General features: G+C 44.7%; 1 protein-coding gene across 1 annotated transcript in view; it reads left to right on the forward strand.

Annotated features, from left to right (window-relative positions):
* Positions 1-16075, forward strand: part of Selp (selectin P) — a 36289-nt gene that overhangs the window by 13724 nt on the left and 6490 nt on the right. Inside the window, exons 5-12 of the mRNA XM_075987336.1 lie at positions 779-886; positions 1383-1568; positions 3062-3247; positions 5252-5437; positions 7815-8000; positions 11075-11260; positions 14168-14353; positions 15472-15681. Of these exons, the coding sequence (XP_075843451.1) occupies positions 779-886; positions 1383-1568; positions 3062-3247; positions 5252-5437; positions 7815-8000; positions 11075-11260; positions 14168-14353; positions 15472-15681 (1434 nt within the window). The remainder of the gene's footprint in view (positions 1-778; positions 887-1382; positions 1569-3061; positions 3248-5251; positions 5438-7814; positions 8001-11074; positions 11261-14167; positions 14354-15471; positions 15682-16075) is intronic.

The raw sequence follows: 16075 nt of genomic DNA on the forward strand, positions 1-16075 counted from the left end.
AACATCGCTAATTGGTACGCTTTTCCAAAACCTAGATAGGATCCATCCCTAACAACCCAATATTCTAGACATACTGACATTGGACCGACATTTTGCACTGTAAGATGCAATAAGGTTCTCTCCAGAAGAGAGACAACACATAGATAGGAATATTGCAATGAGACATTAAATTTGGTTACTGAAATAATCATCTGCAAGTTTGTCAGGTCTCAGCACATGTTATTATAAGAAGATTTATTCTTTGAGTTTCTGTTACACTCCTTCCTGGAGACCCAAATCTGTTTCCTAACCACCTTTGAGTATAAGTCAGCATCAGGGCATTAATACTTTCTGTTAGAAAGCATTTTCCTTGACATGAAAGAGTCCCTCTGTCCACACAGCTGTTTGTGACTGCACCATCCGTTGGAAATACTAAATGTGTCATCCAACAGGAGCGTTGCAATACTCCTATGGTGAAGTTAGGACGACAAACCCTGCCGTCTAGCACTTTTCCGTACCAGTATGCATTAGCGTAAGAAGGTCCAGATTGAGAGGAAGTTTGAAGCGAATACCCACTAGGACTGAATGCCAACCACACTATCATTTTGTGTAGTTCTGTTTACGTCATTTGTTTATTTAATTTTAGTCACTTTTAGTCCTCAGGGCCTTTATCAACCAGGCCCTTCTGTTGCTCCTATTGTGGCAATGTCTTTCACCGGGCATAGGGTGGCCCTCTACATGGCTCCCGAAAGGGTGGAGTCACAGCTGTGTGACTCTGACCTCTCTTGTATCCACGCAGCCTCCTGCCAGGACATGTCCTGCAACAAGCAAGGGGAGTGTATTGAGACCATCGGGAACTACACCTGCTCCTGCTACCCCGGCTTCTATGGGCCAGAGTGCGAATACGGTGAGGCTGGCGCTTGGGTGGTGTTGCTTTGGCAACTGATCTTGGGTGAGAGATGATGCCAGGAAGTAACTGGATGTCTAGAGAGGCTCCATCCTCTCTAGACAATAAGGGCGAGTGGGAAATCCCCTCTGCTGTCTGTCCGCCCACTCCACAGAGTTATCCCAAAACACCCGGGATAAAAATCACTTTATTTTTGGAGAGACCATTCACTCATAATATTTCAAGGAATAAAAGAGAAATACAAAGACAGGAAGATAAAATGAGAGCCTTAATGTTTAATTTTGCCTCTTTGAAATAAAAAAGACAGTGAGTGAATTGAGCTGTCCAGAAAGGTGATTATTGTCTAAGATGCTGGCAACGCTAAGGAACCTGGTTAAGAAGGAGGGCTTGGGTTAGGAGTCTAAGGAGGGAGAATAAAGAAATCTGCAACTCACTGTGGCTAGCAGAGCTTTTAAGTCTACAATGAGAAAAAAATCAGTATTTTTGTCCCCCACAGTCCAAGAGTGTGGGAAGTTTGAGCTTCCTCAACATGCGCTCCTGAACTGCAGCCATCCTCGGGGAGACTTCGCTTTCAGCTCACAGTGTGATTTCCGCTGTGTGGAAGGGTACGAACTGGATGGACTCAGAAAGCTGGAATGTTTGGCTTCTGGAATCTGGACAAATAAACCTCCGCAGTGTAAAGGTAGGCAGACCTTACTTTTTCCATCCTCACTAAATAATTGGAGTTTGGGGGACTACATCGGCGGGCAGTGCGCGTTCCCTTAAGAACTTGCAAAGTCGGGACTGAAAAGATGGCTCAGTGGGTAAGAGTGCTGGTTGCTCTTCCAGAGGATCCAGGTTCAGTTCCCACCATATACATGGTGGCTGATAGCTACCTGTAACTCAGTTCCAAGGGTTCTTTTGGCCTCGGCAGGAACCAAGCAAACACGTAGTGTACTGACATACGTGCAGGCAAAATACCCATACATATAAAATATTTTAAAGTAAATGAAAATTAAAAAAATAAAAACTTGAGAAGACAATAAGGATCTAAATTAGCTGGAAATTCTAGTTATCACAATTATTAGTCAATCATGTTAACCCTATTTTCATTTTTGTGGAGCATCTCCTACCTACATAGAGGTGGTAACTTAATTTTTTTTTATTTGTTGGCAAAAGCATTGGGAAGGAACTCCTTCCCTTTTGTTCCTTGTAGAGTGAACTTTGAACAATGATGAGAACTTGGGATTGAGCGTATATCATTGCTTCTTAAGCAAAAAACATGGCTCTTTGGATCTCTGAACAGTCATTGAACTCCACTTAACCAACTAAGAATGACCTTGCCCGCCACTTTGGGAAAATGTGAATGCCACAGAATCTCAGAGCTTCCAAAATGCAGAGGGGACTCGTCCCAGCATGAATGCCATGCCTCTGTGCTCACTCTTGGCCTCCTAGCGCTCAGCCCTGAACAGTGCTGAAGGAGGAAGCATGGCCAGCATCTGGCCTACAGAATCACCCAGCGGTAGTGAAGCTGGAGCTTTGGTACAAAGAAGGACTCGCCTGAGTTGGCCAGAGATGGAGCGATGGGGTACCTAAGGGTGGGACAAGCTCCAGTCCCAGAATGTAAGAGCAAATGTCATTGAGATATATAATATCCATTCCACCCCATCTTAGCTGGGGCATAGACGAAGCTGGTCATCTTGTGGAGAAGTCATTCTGAATTGTCAATTTTTAATTTTCCTTCCTTCAGCTACTGAGCTGGATGGTTTAAATCTGGGATGGGAAATCAGTATCAGTCTGTGGGAAAACAAAGGACTGATTTTGCTATAACGAAAATAGAAAAATCTACTCTTTCCCCAACTCATATACCACAAGAGTTTCAGAATGGTATTGGTATTGTCTGTGTGTTTCATATGCAAGAGGGCAAATACATCAATGTATGGACCTTCAGGATCAGACTTGAAACACACAAAGCATAAAGAATGTTAAGGGCAAAGTTCGGAGGACTCTGTTCAGACGTTCAGGTCACTCTGAGGATTGATACTTCTTGTCAGGTTGGTTAGAGCATCCTGCTCCCCACATCTTCCCAGCTCCATCTGTGTTTCCACAGGCAGATCTATACTGTTCTCTGGGGTTGTGGTTTCCCTCCATGCTGGGTATTTTCCCTTCTCATTATCATTTGGTTTTTCTGTTAAGCTGTGCAGTGCCAGAGCCTGGAAAGCCCTGTCCATGGAGACATGGACTGCATACACCCACTTGCTGCCTTTGCTTATGGCTCCAGCTGTAAATTTGAGTGCCATCCTGGATATCAAGTGAAGGGTTCGGACACACTCCATTGCACTGGGTCTGGCCAGTGGACTGGACCATTGCCAACCTGTGAAGGTAAGATTAATTTTATCAGCTCTCGATATAACCTAGATGGAGTCATGTCATGGTAGGCATGACTAAGGGCTCTTAAGGACAAAGACAGCCTCCTCTAGGATCATACTTGTTCAACCTCGGGAGCTTGGAGATTTCTCATCTGTGAAATGAGGCTAAGAATCGCTGGGTGCATTGTGAGAATTACGCATATGAAAGGCACACAGTGAAGTAGCATGTGTAAGCAGGATGTGGTGTCACATGTCTGTAGTCTCAGCACTTGAGAGCCTCAGACAGTAGGGCTTCTGTAAATCAAATGTTAACCTGGATTCCACAGTGAGTTGGAGGCAAGCTTGAGCTGCATAATAATACTCTGTCTAAAACATAAATTAAAATAAAGAAAAGACAGAGGAAAGAGAAGAAATAGCAAGGATAAAATACAAAGGAGAGACTTGGGCACTTGCTCACTTCAGCCTCTGCCGATTTCAACCACATCCCCTTCCTGTCCCACTGGCATATGCACTCTGTAGGGCAATATCCTACACTTGAGAAGTTAAAGCAGTAGCTATAGGGATAATGAGACATCTTGGCTCAAAATCTCTGGAGATGGACTCTGCAAAGGAATGAAGGAACCTGCATTAAAGAACAGCTCTGGTGCAAACCCAGATGATTACATAATACATGAAGGCTGAGCTGTGTGCAGTTGCTTCATCCCTTCAGCTTATAGGGCAGAGATGGGGAGGGAAACTAGGAGATTGAAGGTTGGATTAGTAAACTCCCAGATCTGGATGACAAGCCCAGCTCCAGTAGTGAGCTGTGAGGCTTCTGGGAGGGGCTAAGGCACCGGTTCAGGGGGTAAAGCACTTGCTGTAAGCCTGAATACATGAATTTATCTTCTCAGAATCAGCACAAAAGCCAAGGGTGGTGACATGTGCCTATAACCTCAGCATTTGGACTGGGGACTTACAGACCAGAAGATCCCTTGGGTTTGCTGACCAGCCAGTCTGGCTGCAGCAGCGAACCCCAGGCTCAATAAGAATCTCAGAAATAAGGTGGAGAGTGATAGAGACAGACACCTGACACCAACCTGTGGCCTCTACACATGGGCAGTCATGTGCACATGTGAGCACGTGTGAGCAGGCTCGTGCACACACACACATGTACACACACGCGCACGCACACAGGCAGGCATTGCATGCACACAGGCAGGCATACACCTCAACACATAGACTTTAGGGAGATTATATGACATTTCTGATTCCAATTTCTTCTTGATTATACAGTAGAAGAAGAGCACTAGAGGACATTTTGTCCTTTCATGCTCTGGTTCTGTAAAAACTAGAGGTGAGGGTGAAAGGGTGGTCTCTGTGTTCTCAGATCTGCAGACGTATCTAGAGGCATACCGTCTCCACAGAAGGGTTTGAGGAAACTGGTCCTTATGAGAACTGGGGTCATTCAGAGTATAACCGTGTGCAGGAACTCACTTTGAACTGCACTCCCTTGGCAAACAATGTGATGAGGATGACATCCTGTGTTCTAGGATACGGGTCACTTGGAATCATCATCCAGCACTGGGTCAGAGCATCCTCAGTAGCTACACTATCCCATCTGCTTCCTCATGAGCCTACGTTTCCTTTTCTGTTCTTTATAATCTGATAAACATTGAGTGAGCACTCTGAATTTATCAAAGAGAGTATAGGGCTCCAGGATGCATTTCTGAATGACTACCCCAGCATCAAGGAGACTGTGGGGTAAGGGGGAAGAATGACAATCCTGCATTCTGAGGTCTGAAGAACCACACAAGGAATCCCTCCCCCTCAGTTAGGTTGGGAAGGAAGCCTTCTGAAGGAGAATAATGTCAAAACTGAGATCTGAAGAGTGAGCCAGCCAAAGAGGGACTCAGAAAGGCTAGTTTTCCCTTTGGACAAAGAGTTGAGGGTTTTGAATATGTAGGTAATTTGGGCAGGAAAGCAGCAGCCTCTCTCAGTAGACTCTCCAAAGACCTCATATCTGGCATTCTCCCTTCAGCCATGACGTGCGAACCTCCAGAGAGCCCCGTCCACGGAAACATGGATTGCTCCCCATCCGCAGGGGCATCTGCATACAACAGCAGCTGTACTTTCACTTGTGCGGAGGGTTTCGAGCTGAGGGGAAGTGATGTCATCCGCTGTGCTGACATGGGACAGTGGACAGCCCCGGCTCCAGTCTGTGAAGGTAATGTGACATTGAATCATTCCACTGTGCCTCTCAGGTGCGACGGGCACTCAACACCACCATTCGCTTGTCTGTTGGACATTGACAGAGAACCTGAGATGGGCTGGACTCTTTGTGTTTGCTACCAGAGATCAAATGGTGGGCAAGGCAAGTTTTAAGCCATGTTCATGACAGCATAGTCAAGACGAGAGTAGCTTCGGTTCACATGTTTGGAGAGGACTGAGGAGAACAGCACTGAGGAAGTGATGTGTAAAGAACAATGTGAGATGGTGGAAGAGGAGAGAACAGGCACCTAGTCCAAGTCTATCATTTTTTGTCAGCAGGCTTTGGGTCTTCCTGAGTTGTGTTACTTCTGCTAAAAGGGGCACTAATACCTGCTCTTCCTACTTGTGTCAACAACAGTTGTGAGTCCATGTGTTCTAAAGCCACCAACACTGCTGTCAACTTTATAAACACAAAGAAAGCCAGAATGAAACAGTTGCCTTATAAATCCCAAGTCTGTGGCCCTATTTGACAAAATGGCTCTCTTTTAGGATTTCATGTTCTCAGTGTTTTGCTCTAAAATAAAGACTAAGTCACAGAATGGTCACTGGGACTGCCTCATTTTACAAAGGGTATCTGTGCAAAGCCAAGATCCAGAAGTACGTGACAGCATCTTATGTCACCATTGACTGGTACTCTTCAGCAGGCTGTGTCAGTCCCTGGGCCTGTGGATACCCTGATTGGCAAATGGGACTTGAAGGAATCTGTGTATCCTGAGGTTAACAGTGGCACTATTCAAACAGTAAACTGTGGAAACAAGTGAGCATCAGTGGGTGGGATGGATAAACAAAATCTGGTATTCACATATTCTAGAATACTATTCAGCTTTAGAATCCCAACATGCTCCAATATGGATAGATCTTAAAGACAATGAGTCACCCTCCAAAAATCAAGTACTATATGGTCTTATCTGTATCTATATCTATTATGTAAAGCAATATAATCACAGGGACAGACTGTAGAATGGTAAGGGAGAAGGAAAGAGGAAATACTGTTAGTGTGCCTGGAATTCAGCTTGGGGTCCTGAAAGAGCCCTGGGGAAGAGAGGTGATGAAGACTGTATGACAGTACAAACGCAGATGACACAGACACTTCAATCTGCTAAGTGGCACATGGCGGATTTTATGGTCCATGTACTGAACACGATGAAAACAGTGGAGAGAAAAGCAGGCAGTGAAGGAATAAAGGTGCCTCACAGTGGTAAAACAGGGAGGCGGTTACATGTGCTGTTGTCTATTGTCCAGGAGACACAGACATGCTAAGCCCTGTGACTCTTTTAAAAGGATCACAAGGGATTGTTCAAGCCACCTTGTACCGGGGCAAGTAAATGTCGAATGATCCCGAGCAGATGGTTGGATATCTTCTTGAGCATCTGGAATTGGATCCTCCATCACTCCTTTTATTGTCCTCATGCAGCCTTGAGGATGGCTCTGGTGTCGCCAGTGCCTCTGCGGCTGCTACTGTGGCTGGTAGCCAGGATTTACCGAGCATTTCCTGTGATCTCAGATAGTCTAATGCCAAGAGGTAGTGAAAACTATTATTCATATTTCAGAGGTGATAAAAATGAAATAAGTGATTTCTCTCCATATATGACTATCGTATATTTGCAGATAATAGTGTAGTGAGAGGCAGTGAGAAAGAGCAGATAAGACAATGGGGATGAAACGAGTAAGGTACAATTATATATGTGCGTGTGCATGTGTATATAAAATGTCATAGTGAAACCCATCATTTTGTATGCTAACTAAAATTGTTCTACAAAAGACCACACTTTAATCATGATCATAATTTTTATTCTGCTTTTCCATTTAACATTATACATAGACACACCTCCACAATATTTTGCAAGTAAAGCACATGAAATTTAAGAACCATGAACATTCCTTTCATGAATCCACCATTTACTTCCTCCACCCTGAAATTTATGCCCCATTTATGCTTTTTTTAAAAAATAATTTCTTACAAACAATGTCTGGACAAAAATGACTGAGTTGATTTTGGTATGAATCTCAAGAATCTACACTCCTCAGAGATTCTTGAATCCAAAGGTATGATAACTTTAGATTGATTGGAGTGTATTACCAAACTGTTCTACACTGGCTCAGGTAATACTGGTTCAGTTAACACTGGTTCAGCCAACACTTGTTCAAACATTTCTTCCTTGTAAAATCCATCAAGTATCATTGACATTAATTACAACCTTTTTCTTTATCTTCCAAGTAAAACAACCTCAACTCACAGGTGCTTATTCTTTCACTAAAAAGGGCTGATGGGTCGAAGTCAACAACACGTATGTGTGACAGCTTCCTTACTCCCTGCCTTCCTCACCCCTTAGCATTGCAGTGTCGGGAATTTTCAATTCCGAGAAAAGCTCAGGTGACCTGCTCAGACCCCTTTGGTGCCCTGAAGTACCAGTCAGTCTGCAGCTTTTCCTGCGATGAAGGCTCACTCTTGGTGGGAGCAAGTGCAATCAAATGCTTGGCTACTGGACAGTGGAGTGGGGTTCCTCCAGAATGCCAAGGTAAGCATGCATTCTCCCCATTTTCTTGGAAGTAAATTGGAAGCAATATTCTTAAAGGCTATGTCCGTGGCAGGGACTGTGTAGGGTCTACCTTGAAACTAGATGAAAAATGAGTGAGTACTGTCGCTAAGCCCTTCATCCTCTGTCCCGAGAACCCCAAATGCAAATGTCATCGGAAGCTAAGTGGATACTGCGAGTGTCAGGATATTTGTCAATGGATAGCAGCAATGCATCCATTTGCATTGTCCTTATCAGAATCTACATCAGGACTAACAGGCTCCTATCACAAGCGGTACTTATTGACTAAGTATAGTACCCAGAAAGAGGAGGAAAAGAAAACTTAGTTTGAGTGTTTATTCCAAGGCTGATCCAGCACTTTCTTCTTTTTTGGGACCATGGCATGTCCCGCTGGAATGAGGGAGGTAGAATTACAGAACCTAGTTGCAAGCATTCGCTGAGATCTATGTAAGAGTGGAGAAAATGCCAAGAATAGAGCAGGGAGGACAGGGAAAAGGAAGAACACAAGCCATGAACTATGGAGAGTAGAGCATCCTCAGAAGAAAGCAATGTGCAGATTTAATAAGACCATTATCTCTGTTAGACTTGGTGTTAAAAAGCCAGTGTCCTGTGAGCACCATAACATCCTGTGTGAACTGGAGTTGGTCTAATCACCTGACTTTATGAATTGAAGATGTGTAATCTTCAACTTTTCCCATTTCTTTTTCTTTCAGTGTATCTATTGGTTTTAGACAGATTTATAACAAACAATTTTAACACAAGATTTTTATTTAGAAAATCTACAAATAGAAATACAATAAGAAAACAGAAAAATAAAAAATAGCCTCTTAAGGATCAGTCCCCTAAAATAAATATTGCTAACATTCTAGCACAGAGTGCTTCCTGTATTTTCTCATCCATTTTTCCTTTGTAATAGTATTTTTATTGTGTATACTAAATTTTAATAATATCCTATATATATAATATGAAATATCTCTGTATTATTTGTCATGCCTTCAACTTTGTATAGGCCTTTAAAATAGCTAAGTAAAAGCAAGCAGGTCATATTTTTCATGAAGAAGAAACCACTTGTTATTCAGGTCACAGAAGTGTACACACACACACACACACATGCACACCCACACACCATTTTAAATTTAATAATGCATGTATGAATAACTAAATGAATTAATTAACAGCATAATAGGATTCCTTCGTGCCAGGCATCAGAACCCAGAGCAAGCAGGAGTTGGTTTGGGAGTGAGGAACTGAGTCTGGAGAGAGCAGAGCGAGGCTGTGAGCTTGCCCCCTCAGCTTTCATCCTCACTACGCTGCCATCCATGTGACTTTGAAGAAGAGCTCAGAATTCCTGAGCAGGCTTATCAGAGTGACCAGTCCCTTCCGGGAAAGCCAAGCTTTGCATTGCCCCACAGTCCTGCCTATGGGTGTTCATGGCCAGGAGCTTGCTTCTCACCCCAGCTTCCTGTGACCTTCCAGTCCCCTTCTGCTTTCAGCCCTTTGTTTACTCTGGAGGAACTTTCTCCTCTTCTGGCTGGGTGCACAGCGAGTGAAATACCCACATGTGGTCGAGGCAGGAATCCACAAGCTATTGCGGCACTTCCGAGGGAGAGCGTGCTATCAGATAATTTCCCTTGTCACTGTCCCCACAGCCCTCCACGCTCACCCTTGCAAAGTCACAGGAGGGCTGGAAATGACTCCACCAAACCAAGGACCCACACCCCTTTCCCCTTTGCCTTTCCAGATCATAGCCCTCCATTCCGGACCACTCTTCGCCCCCCCCCCCCGACATACTGAACTCAGGAAGACTTTGCAAGTGGCAGACAGTACCCCGGTCTCTGTAGAAATTGATTAGATAGAGAGGAGTATTGCTGGGGGGAGTCAGAAACAAAGGTACAGGCGACACCTTAAAACTTCACGCTGCTGAGTTAGCTGAGCAAGAGAGAGCTGGCCTGCGACAGCTATTGCACTTCCTCTGATTTAAAACCATACAGTGAGCAGTCAAGCCCGGCAGTAAAGAAGTCCCTGAGCCCATGCTGACTCTGTCTTCTCTTCTGAGGGTCAGTCCTTGGGCTTCCTTGCTCTGTGGGTTGGGAGAGGACCATCTTGACAACTACTGACAATGGGTGCCGAGAATGTATTCACTCTTGGATTGGCTAAGACATTTTTTAAATATTGAGATTCAGAGAGGCTAAGCAATTTTCCCAAAGTCACATACTACGTTTAATTGCCCAAGCTAGTCTCCCAGCACCTCACACTTGAGTTTAAAGATGGGGTCAAAGAACTGTGAGACCTGACGTAACTTTTACTGGAAAATAAGCTGGGATCAGTTATGCCTGGTCCTGTAGGCTGAGATGGCTTCTGGAAAGAGGTGGAGGCTGGCATTGCAGACAGCTGATAAAATGCATTGCCTCCTTTATCCCCTGTCATATTTCCTCTTCGAGTGTGACTCAGGAGACTGGCTGTACAGCTAAGAGTAGCTATGAGGCCAGAGTTAGCTTTTCGTAGACTGGAAATGAAGCAGCTAAGGTCGAAAGGGTCACCATGCATAGCACAAGCTGCGGTATAGGCCCAGATTCTCGCTACCCACCGCTGGGGAGAGGAAGAAAGAAATCGGCCCCATTTTCCACCTCTAAGTTCTTGACATTGTTTGTTGGAAACACATTAGGTTTGTTTCTCAAGAAGATAGCAAGGCAGCAACTTTCTGGGTTCTGGGGCCTCCAAAATGAACCTCAAGGCACTGAGTCCCTTGTAGAATTTCCTCGGAAACCCCGTGTGGGTGAGATCTCAGAATGACAGTCAACTGTAAGAAACTGCCTGTCACCAGTTCCTTACAGAGAAAGAGCCTCTTACAGAGAAAGAGCAAAAAATGCAAACAAAAAATGATCACCTTTAGTCAAATGCTAAACTTGCAAGTAGAGACAGACAGACAAACAGCACACACACACACACACACACACGGGAGGGGGAGGAAGAAAGTGAGAAAGAGAGAAGATGGATTTCCAAATGCCGAGTGCTAACATGATCTCCCTTCCCCCACTTCGTCCTTGCCACCGTAGACGCCACCTGTCCACCTTTGCTCGGCCCTCACAATGGAACCATGACCTGTATCCAGCCTCTTGGAAGTTCCACTTACAAATCCATGTGCCAGTTCATCTGTGATGAAGGATTTTATCTTTCTGGACCAGAAAGATTGGATTGTTCTCCATCTGGACACTGGACAGGCACACCGCCCACATGTGAAGGTAGGCACTTGGATCTGTCCTATCTTGTCCTGTCTCAGATGGCATTATAGAAGGAAGAATTATTAGAGATTTGGATGACAGCGTCCCGATCTACGCATGAGACTCTAGATCAAAAATTTCCTTCTCCCTGAATAACCTTTTAACAAATTGAGTATAAATCGTTTCAGTCTTAACAATGTTTCCACATCATCACAGAACATGATACTACCATTCTAGAATAAGGGAAGTCTATATCATTTCCGTGCTACATATGAGAAAGAGACAAGCTCAGAGGTGACGTAGTCCAAGGTCATTGCCATTCACAGTGATACTCAGCGATGCAATGGAGCATTTATTTTCTGAGAAACTCTGTCTCTTTTTCTACCACACTCTCCAGCCATCACTGCCACATCCACCCTCGCCAACCCCACTAAGTCTCGAACTAGTAGTTTATTTGGGGATAGACGTCATCTAATCTACCCTGGCTTTCATGTTCCCTTCTATTTTACTCCTATTTCTTTATGGGTTTTAAGTCATTGAGTTTAAAATGCAGAAGCTGTGCATCCTCCAGTGTGTGTATGTGTGTGTGCATGCAAACGTGTGCATGCATACATATTGTATAATAAATGTGCATGTTTCTGTAGTATGTATTGTGTGTGTGTGTGTGTGTGTGTGTGTGTTTGTATGCAGGGATAGTATGCATGTGGCTGCAGAAAACATTGATGTTGGGATGTTGGGAGGCTTCCATTACTGCTTTTGACCTTATCTTTTAGACACATGGTCATTCACAGAACCCAGTCCTCACTCACCAATTGGCTATACTGACTAGCAAGCAAGCTCCAGGGACACATCTGTCTAAACACTCTTGGTGCTTGGATTACAGATGTGTGCAACCATGCCCTGTTTTACACAGAGCCCGGAGATCTGACCTGGGACCTTACACTTGCCTGGCAGATACATCGCCCACTGAGTCATCTCCTCAGGCCCTCCATCTCTATATCGCCTTCAATAGTAAATGGAATCAAAATGAGTGTGTAACAAGCATCTGTTGAACGGAAGCTAATCAGTTTCTGGCACCATTCACTCGCGCCAGCGCAGCCCTGCTGACAGTGTCAGGGCAGATCTCACTTGTGTTTGACTTCCTGGAAGCACCCAGTGGGCACAACGTTTCTCATATAACTACAGGCATGTAGTATGTTCTAAAAGAGAAGCGTGCCATGTTAGTTCACTTATAGTTCCTGTTTGGGTTCAGAAGGGTTATTGCTCCAATTTATTGTTCAGTGCAGTCAGGGTAAGTAATAATGAGACTCACACTTCAAACACTTTCTTATTTGGGCTACACAAACCACCTCTGAAGAGGTAATTGATGTTGCCCACTTAAAGATGAAGAGAACAGAACACCAAGAGAATAAGTAACTGTAATAAGAACATGGAGGGAAGGGCAGAATGACAGGCTACCGGGTGTTTTTATTGCTACACCACACTGCCACCTAGCGGCAGGGCTTCTAAACCCCGGGTCCAGGCACAGGCTGCAGGTGTGACTTCTGCAGGTGGTCAGCCAAGAGACTATGCCTTTAAGAGTCTTCAGCTATGCGGAAACAGTTCGAATACTTATCCATCCGGAAACTGATATCCCAAGAACTTACTACTGTACTAAAGGGCGTACATGCCAACACTTGCTGTGAAAAGGTGCACTTCCAACCTCAAGGAACTCAGGCCGTGTGAGGGCAGAGTTTATGCATTGTATACCCTGCTCAGCCCTTTATCTCTCACTCTCTGTCACCTTAGTCACAGGTTCCTAAGCTACACTGTTCAGATTGTGTTTTAAGGGCAAAAAAAAACCACCTAAATTCCGTTTATAAATCCCATTGAACTTTTAAACCATGTATGTATCCAGCTCAATTGCTAAGCCTGTGATCTCCCACACCACTTCCTTCCACTCCATCCTGGGCCTCTTTTCTCTGCAGACGGAAGCACTTGCCTCCTACCTGTGAGCCTGGACGCCACCCAGGGACAGCACCTCTAACAAAATGTGGTCCTCGGTTATGTCAATCTTCTGAATCCTAATTTTAATGTCTGTTCTTGCTTCATTACCCACTTTAGGGAAGCCATTCCTTTTCACTTTCCTACCTTAATTTGGAATTTTAACCCTTGGGAACCCAGGTTCTCAGGCAATATTTTTCCAGAACCCTAGAAGGGACCACAGGGGCTTTCAATCATCAGTGGGTGGGACCCCTAGCTTCTCTCTTCATTGTGCACTGACGTTTCCATTGGAGAGGGGGCCTCCACAAGTATTTCCATTATGAAGAATACCAGTTCCCTGGGCCCCTTGGAACTTTCAGGCCATGGAATCTTCTCCATGAGCATACCAATGACAAAGGCACTTCTAATTCCCATAATGCCATCTGTGAGTTGGATTGCTTAAGTTCAGCTGCTGTGTCCCTCCTGTCCCCACCTATAGGCCACTTCTCTGACACAGACTATTGCTCTCCTTATGGTTAACATGGTTCCCCATTCACTGTTCCTCTAGAGACCATGTTGGCCACTGAATTCAGCACCTGATACCTTGCTTAATCTTCTTAGGAAACAGAGACCTGGTTTTATGTTCACCTCCAGCTCCAGTACTCTGTGTTATCTGCCTATCCTTGTCCAGATTCTGAAATACAGCGGGCATGTACCCTCCGAACCCTGGGATGGTTCGCTTCTCTCTTTTCCTCCATCTCTTTGTTTTAGTGCGCTTCTGCAAAGATGCGTAAAACACCCACAAATAGCCTCTTACTGCAAACACCTGTGCCGACACGCTGACACACTGCTTCAAGAGGCAGCACATAGAACTTAAACAAGGACTATTTGTCAACTATTAAATGAATAAACTCTGTGAAACACAGAAGATCTTAATAAGCATGACTTTCTCATTTGATCCTTCAGCCATCAAGTGCCCAGGAATCTTTGCCCCCGATCAAGGCAGTATGGATTGTTCTCATGATCACGGAGAGTTCAGTGTTGGCTCCACCTGCCGCTTCTCCTGTAACAAGGGCTTTGACCTAGTGGGATCAGCCAGCGTGGAATGCACGGTTTCTGGAAGATGGTCCTCACCTCCACCAACCTGCACGGGTAATGACATACTCCCCAGGGAAGCAGTACTTGGGGTTAACTCTGACACATAGCTCATTTATGTGGCAAGTACATATTACACTGTGGGTGTAGTCAACACACTTGTGGGTTTTTAAACTTCCTAAGAAGTTATAGGATTTTTCTATTCCCAAATAAAAGATACCATGACTCTTATGAAGAGACTTGCTTTCACGTCTTTTAAAACTATTTATCTTTGAAGATCTTTATTGAGCAAAGTGAGTGGTACACTGTACTTGCTGAGGATGCTGGGTGGCAGTTATGGCCCTGGGTGTTTGAAACAAGAAATCAAGAAGCAGATAGATCAAGTATCATAGTTCTATTGATGGCAAGTTTATGACCAAGTCAGTGGCATTGTTTCTGCTTCATCTTTCGTGTTGAACTTGGGCCAGGAAATAGTCTATCTTCCAACAATTCATAAGCAGTTGTTTGCATCTAATGTGGCCTTCTATTGAGGTGCTAGATCTCTGTAGCAGCTCTCCGAATGCCTCCTTGATGTGGGAGTGTTTTTATCTTTCTGTTGCTTTCATTGGTTAATTAATAAAGGAAACTGCTTGGCCCATTAGTTTTAGCCTCTTACTGGCTATTAGGAGCATCAGCTCCACTTCTTCTTATGATCAGGACAATGGCTTTTCATGGGCACTTTTAAAATACTGTTTTGCTAAATCACTTGTTTACTTGTGTGTGGTATGTGTGCCCATTTATGTGCTGGCATGAGAGCCCATGTGTGCACATGCAGAAGTTGGAGGAGGCCAGCAGTTGTCTTCCTCTGTTAGTTCCTCCCCTCCTTATTTTCCGAGATGTGGTCTCTCACTGAACCTAAAGCTCACCTTTTTGCCTAGGTTGTCTGGCTGTTAAGTCCCCAGGATCTACTTGTCTCTGTCTGCCAACACTGGCTTTTATGGGGATGCTGTGGTTTGAACTGAGGTCCTTTTGCTTTCCAAACAAGTGCTCTCCTCCACCAAGCCGTATATAAATTGCTAGAGATCACTTATTACAAGAAAAGTTGAAGGCAGCTATTGCATGACAGTCTTAATTCAGATATACTCTCTCAACCCATGAGCATACTGAACACTTTGAAATGCTTTTCTCCGTGACAGGTGTGACATCACTTCCTAACGCAGAGGTACGCTGTCCCACTCTCACCACTCCTGGACAGGGGACAATGTCCTGCAGCCACCATCTGGGAACCTTTGCTCCAAACACCACTTGTTACTTTGGGTGCAAAACTGGATTTACACTCAGAGGAGCCAGCTCGCTCCGATGCAGGACTTCAGGACAATGGACAGCAGTGACTCCAGCATGCAGAGGTAACTAACTAGGCAGGAGCAGCGAGTTCTGAAGCCATCTTCCTGCCTGTAGATGAGTTAGACGTTGTGTGCATCTGCCTGTTTAAATTCCACCCAGTGCTTCAACCGCTCCAGGCACTCACTCCTCCATGAAGCCCACAGCAGTTCCAGGCAGAAGAATGTGTGGCAGCCACTTCAGCATTGCCCTCCCCTCAAACCACTTCATACATAGGCGACACGTGCATAGAATACATGCATGTATCAGAGCTAAATGCACACAAATGAAAAGCCAGATCAACGAATTGTGAAGTACACACTGCACCATGATTAGTTACGTGGCAGTGTGAACCTGCGGTGTTTTCACCATGGTTAGAATTTAAGACGCCAGCCCTGGGTGACGTTTCTTAAGGAGCTA

The sequence above is a fragment of the Microtus pennsylvanicus genome, chromosome 10 (genome assembly GCF_037038515.1).
Source record: "Microtus pennsylvanicus isolate mMicPen1 chromosome 10, mMicPen1.hap1, whole genome shotgun sequence".
In the NCBI taxonomy this organism is placed as follows: Eukaryota; Metazoa; Chordata; class Mammalia; order Rodentia; family Cricetidae; genus Microtus; species Microtus pennsylvanicus.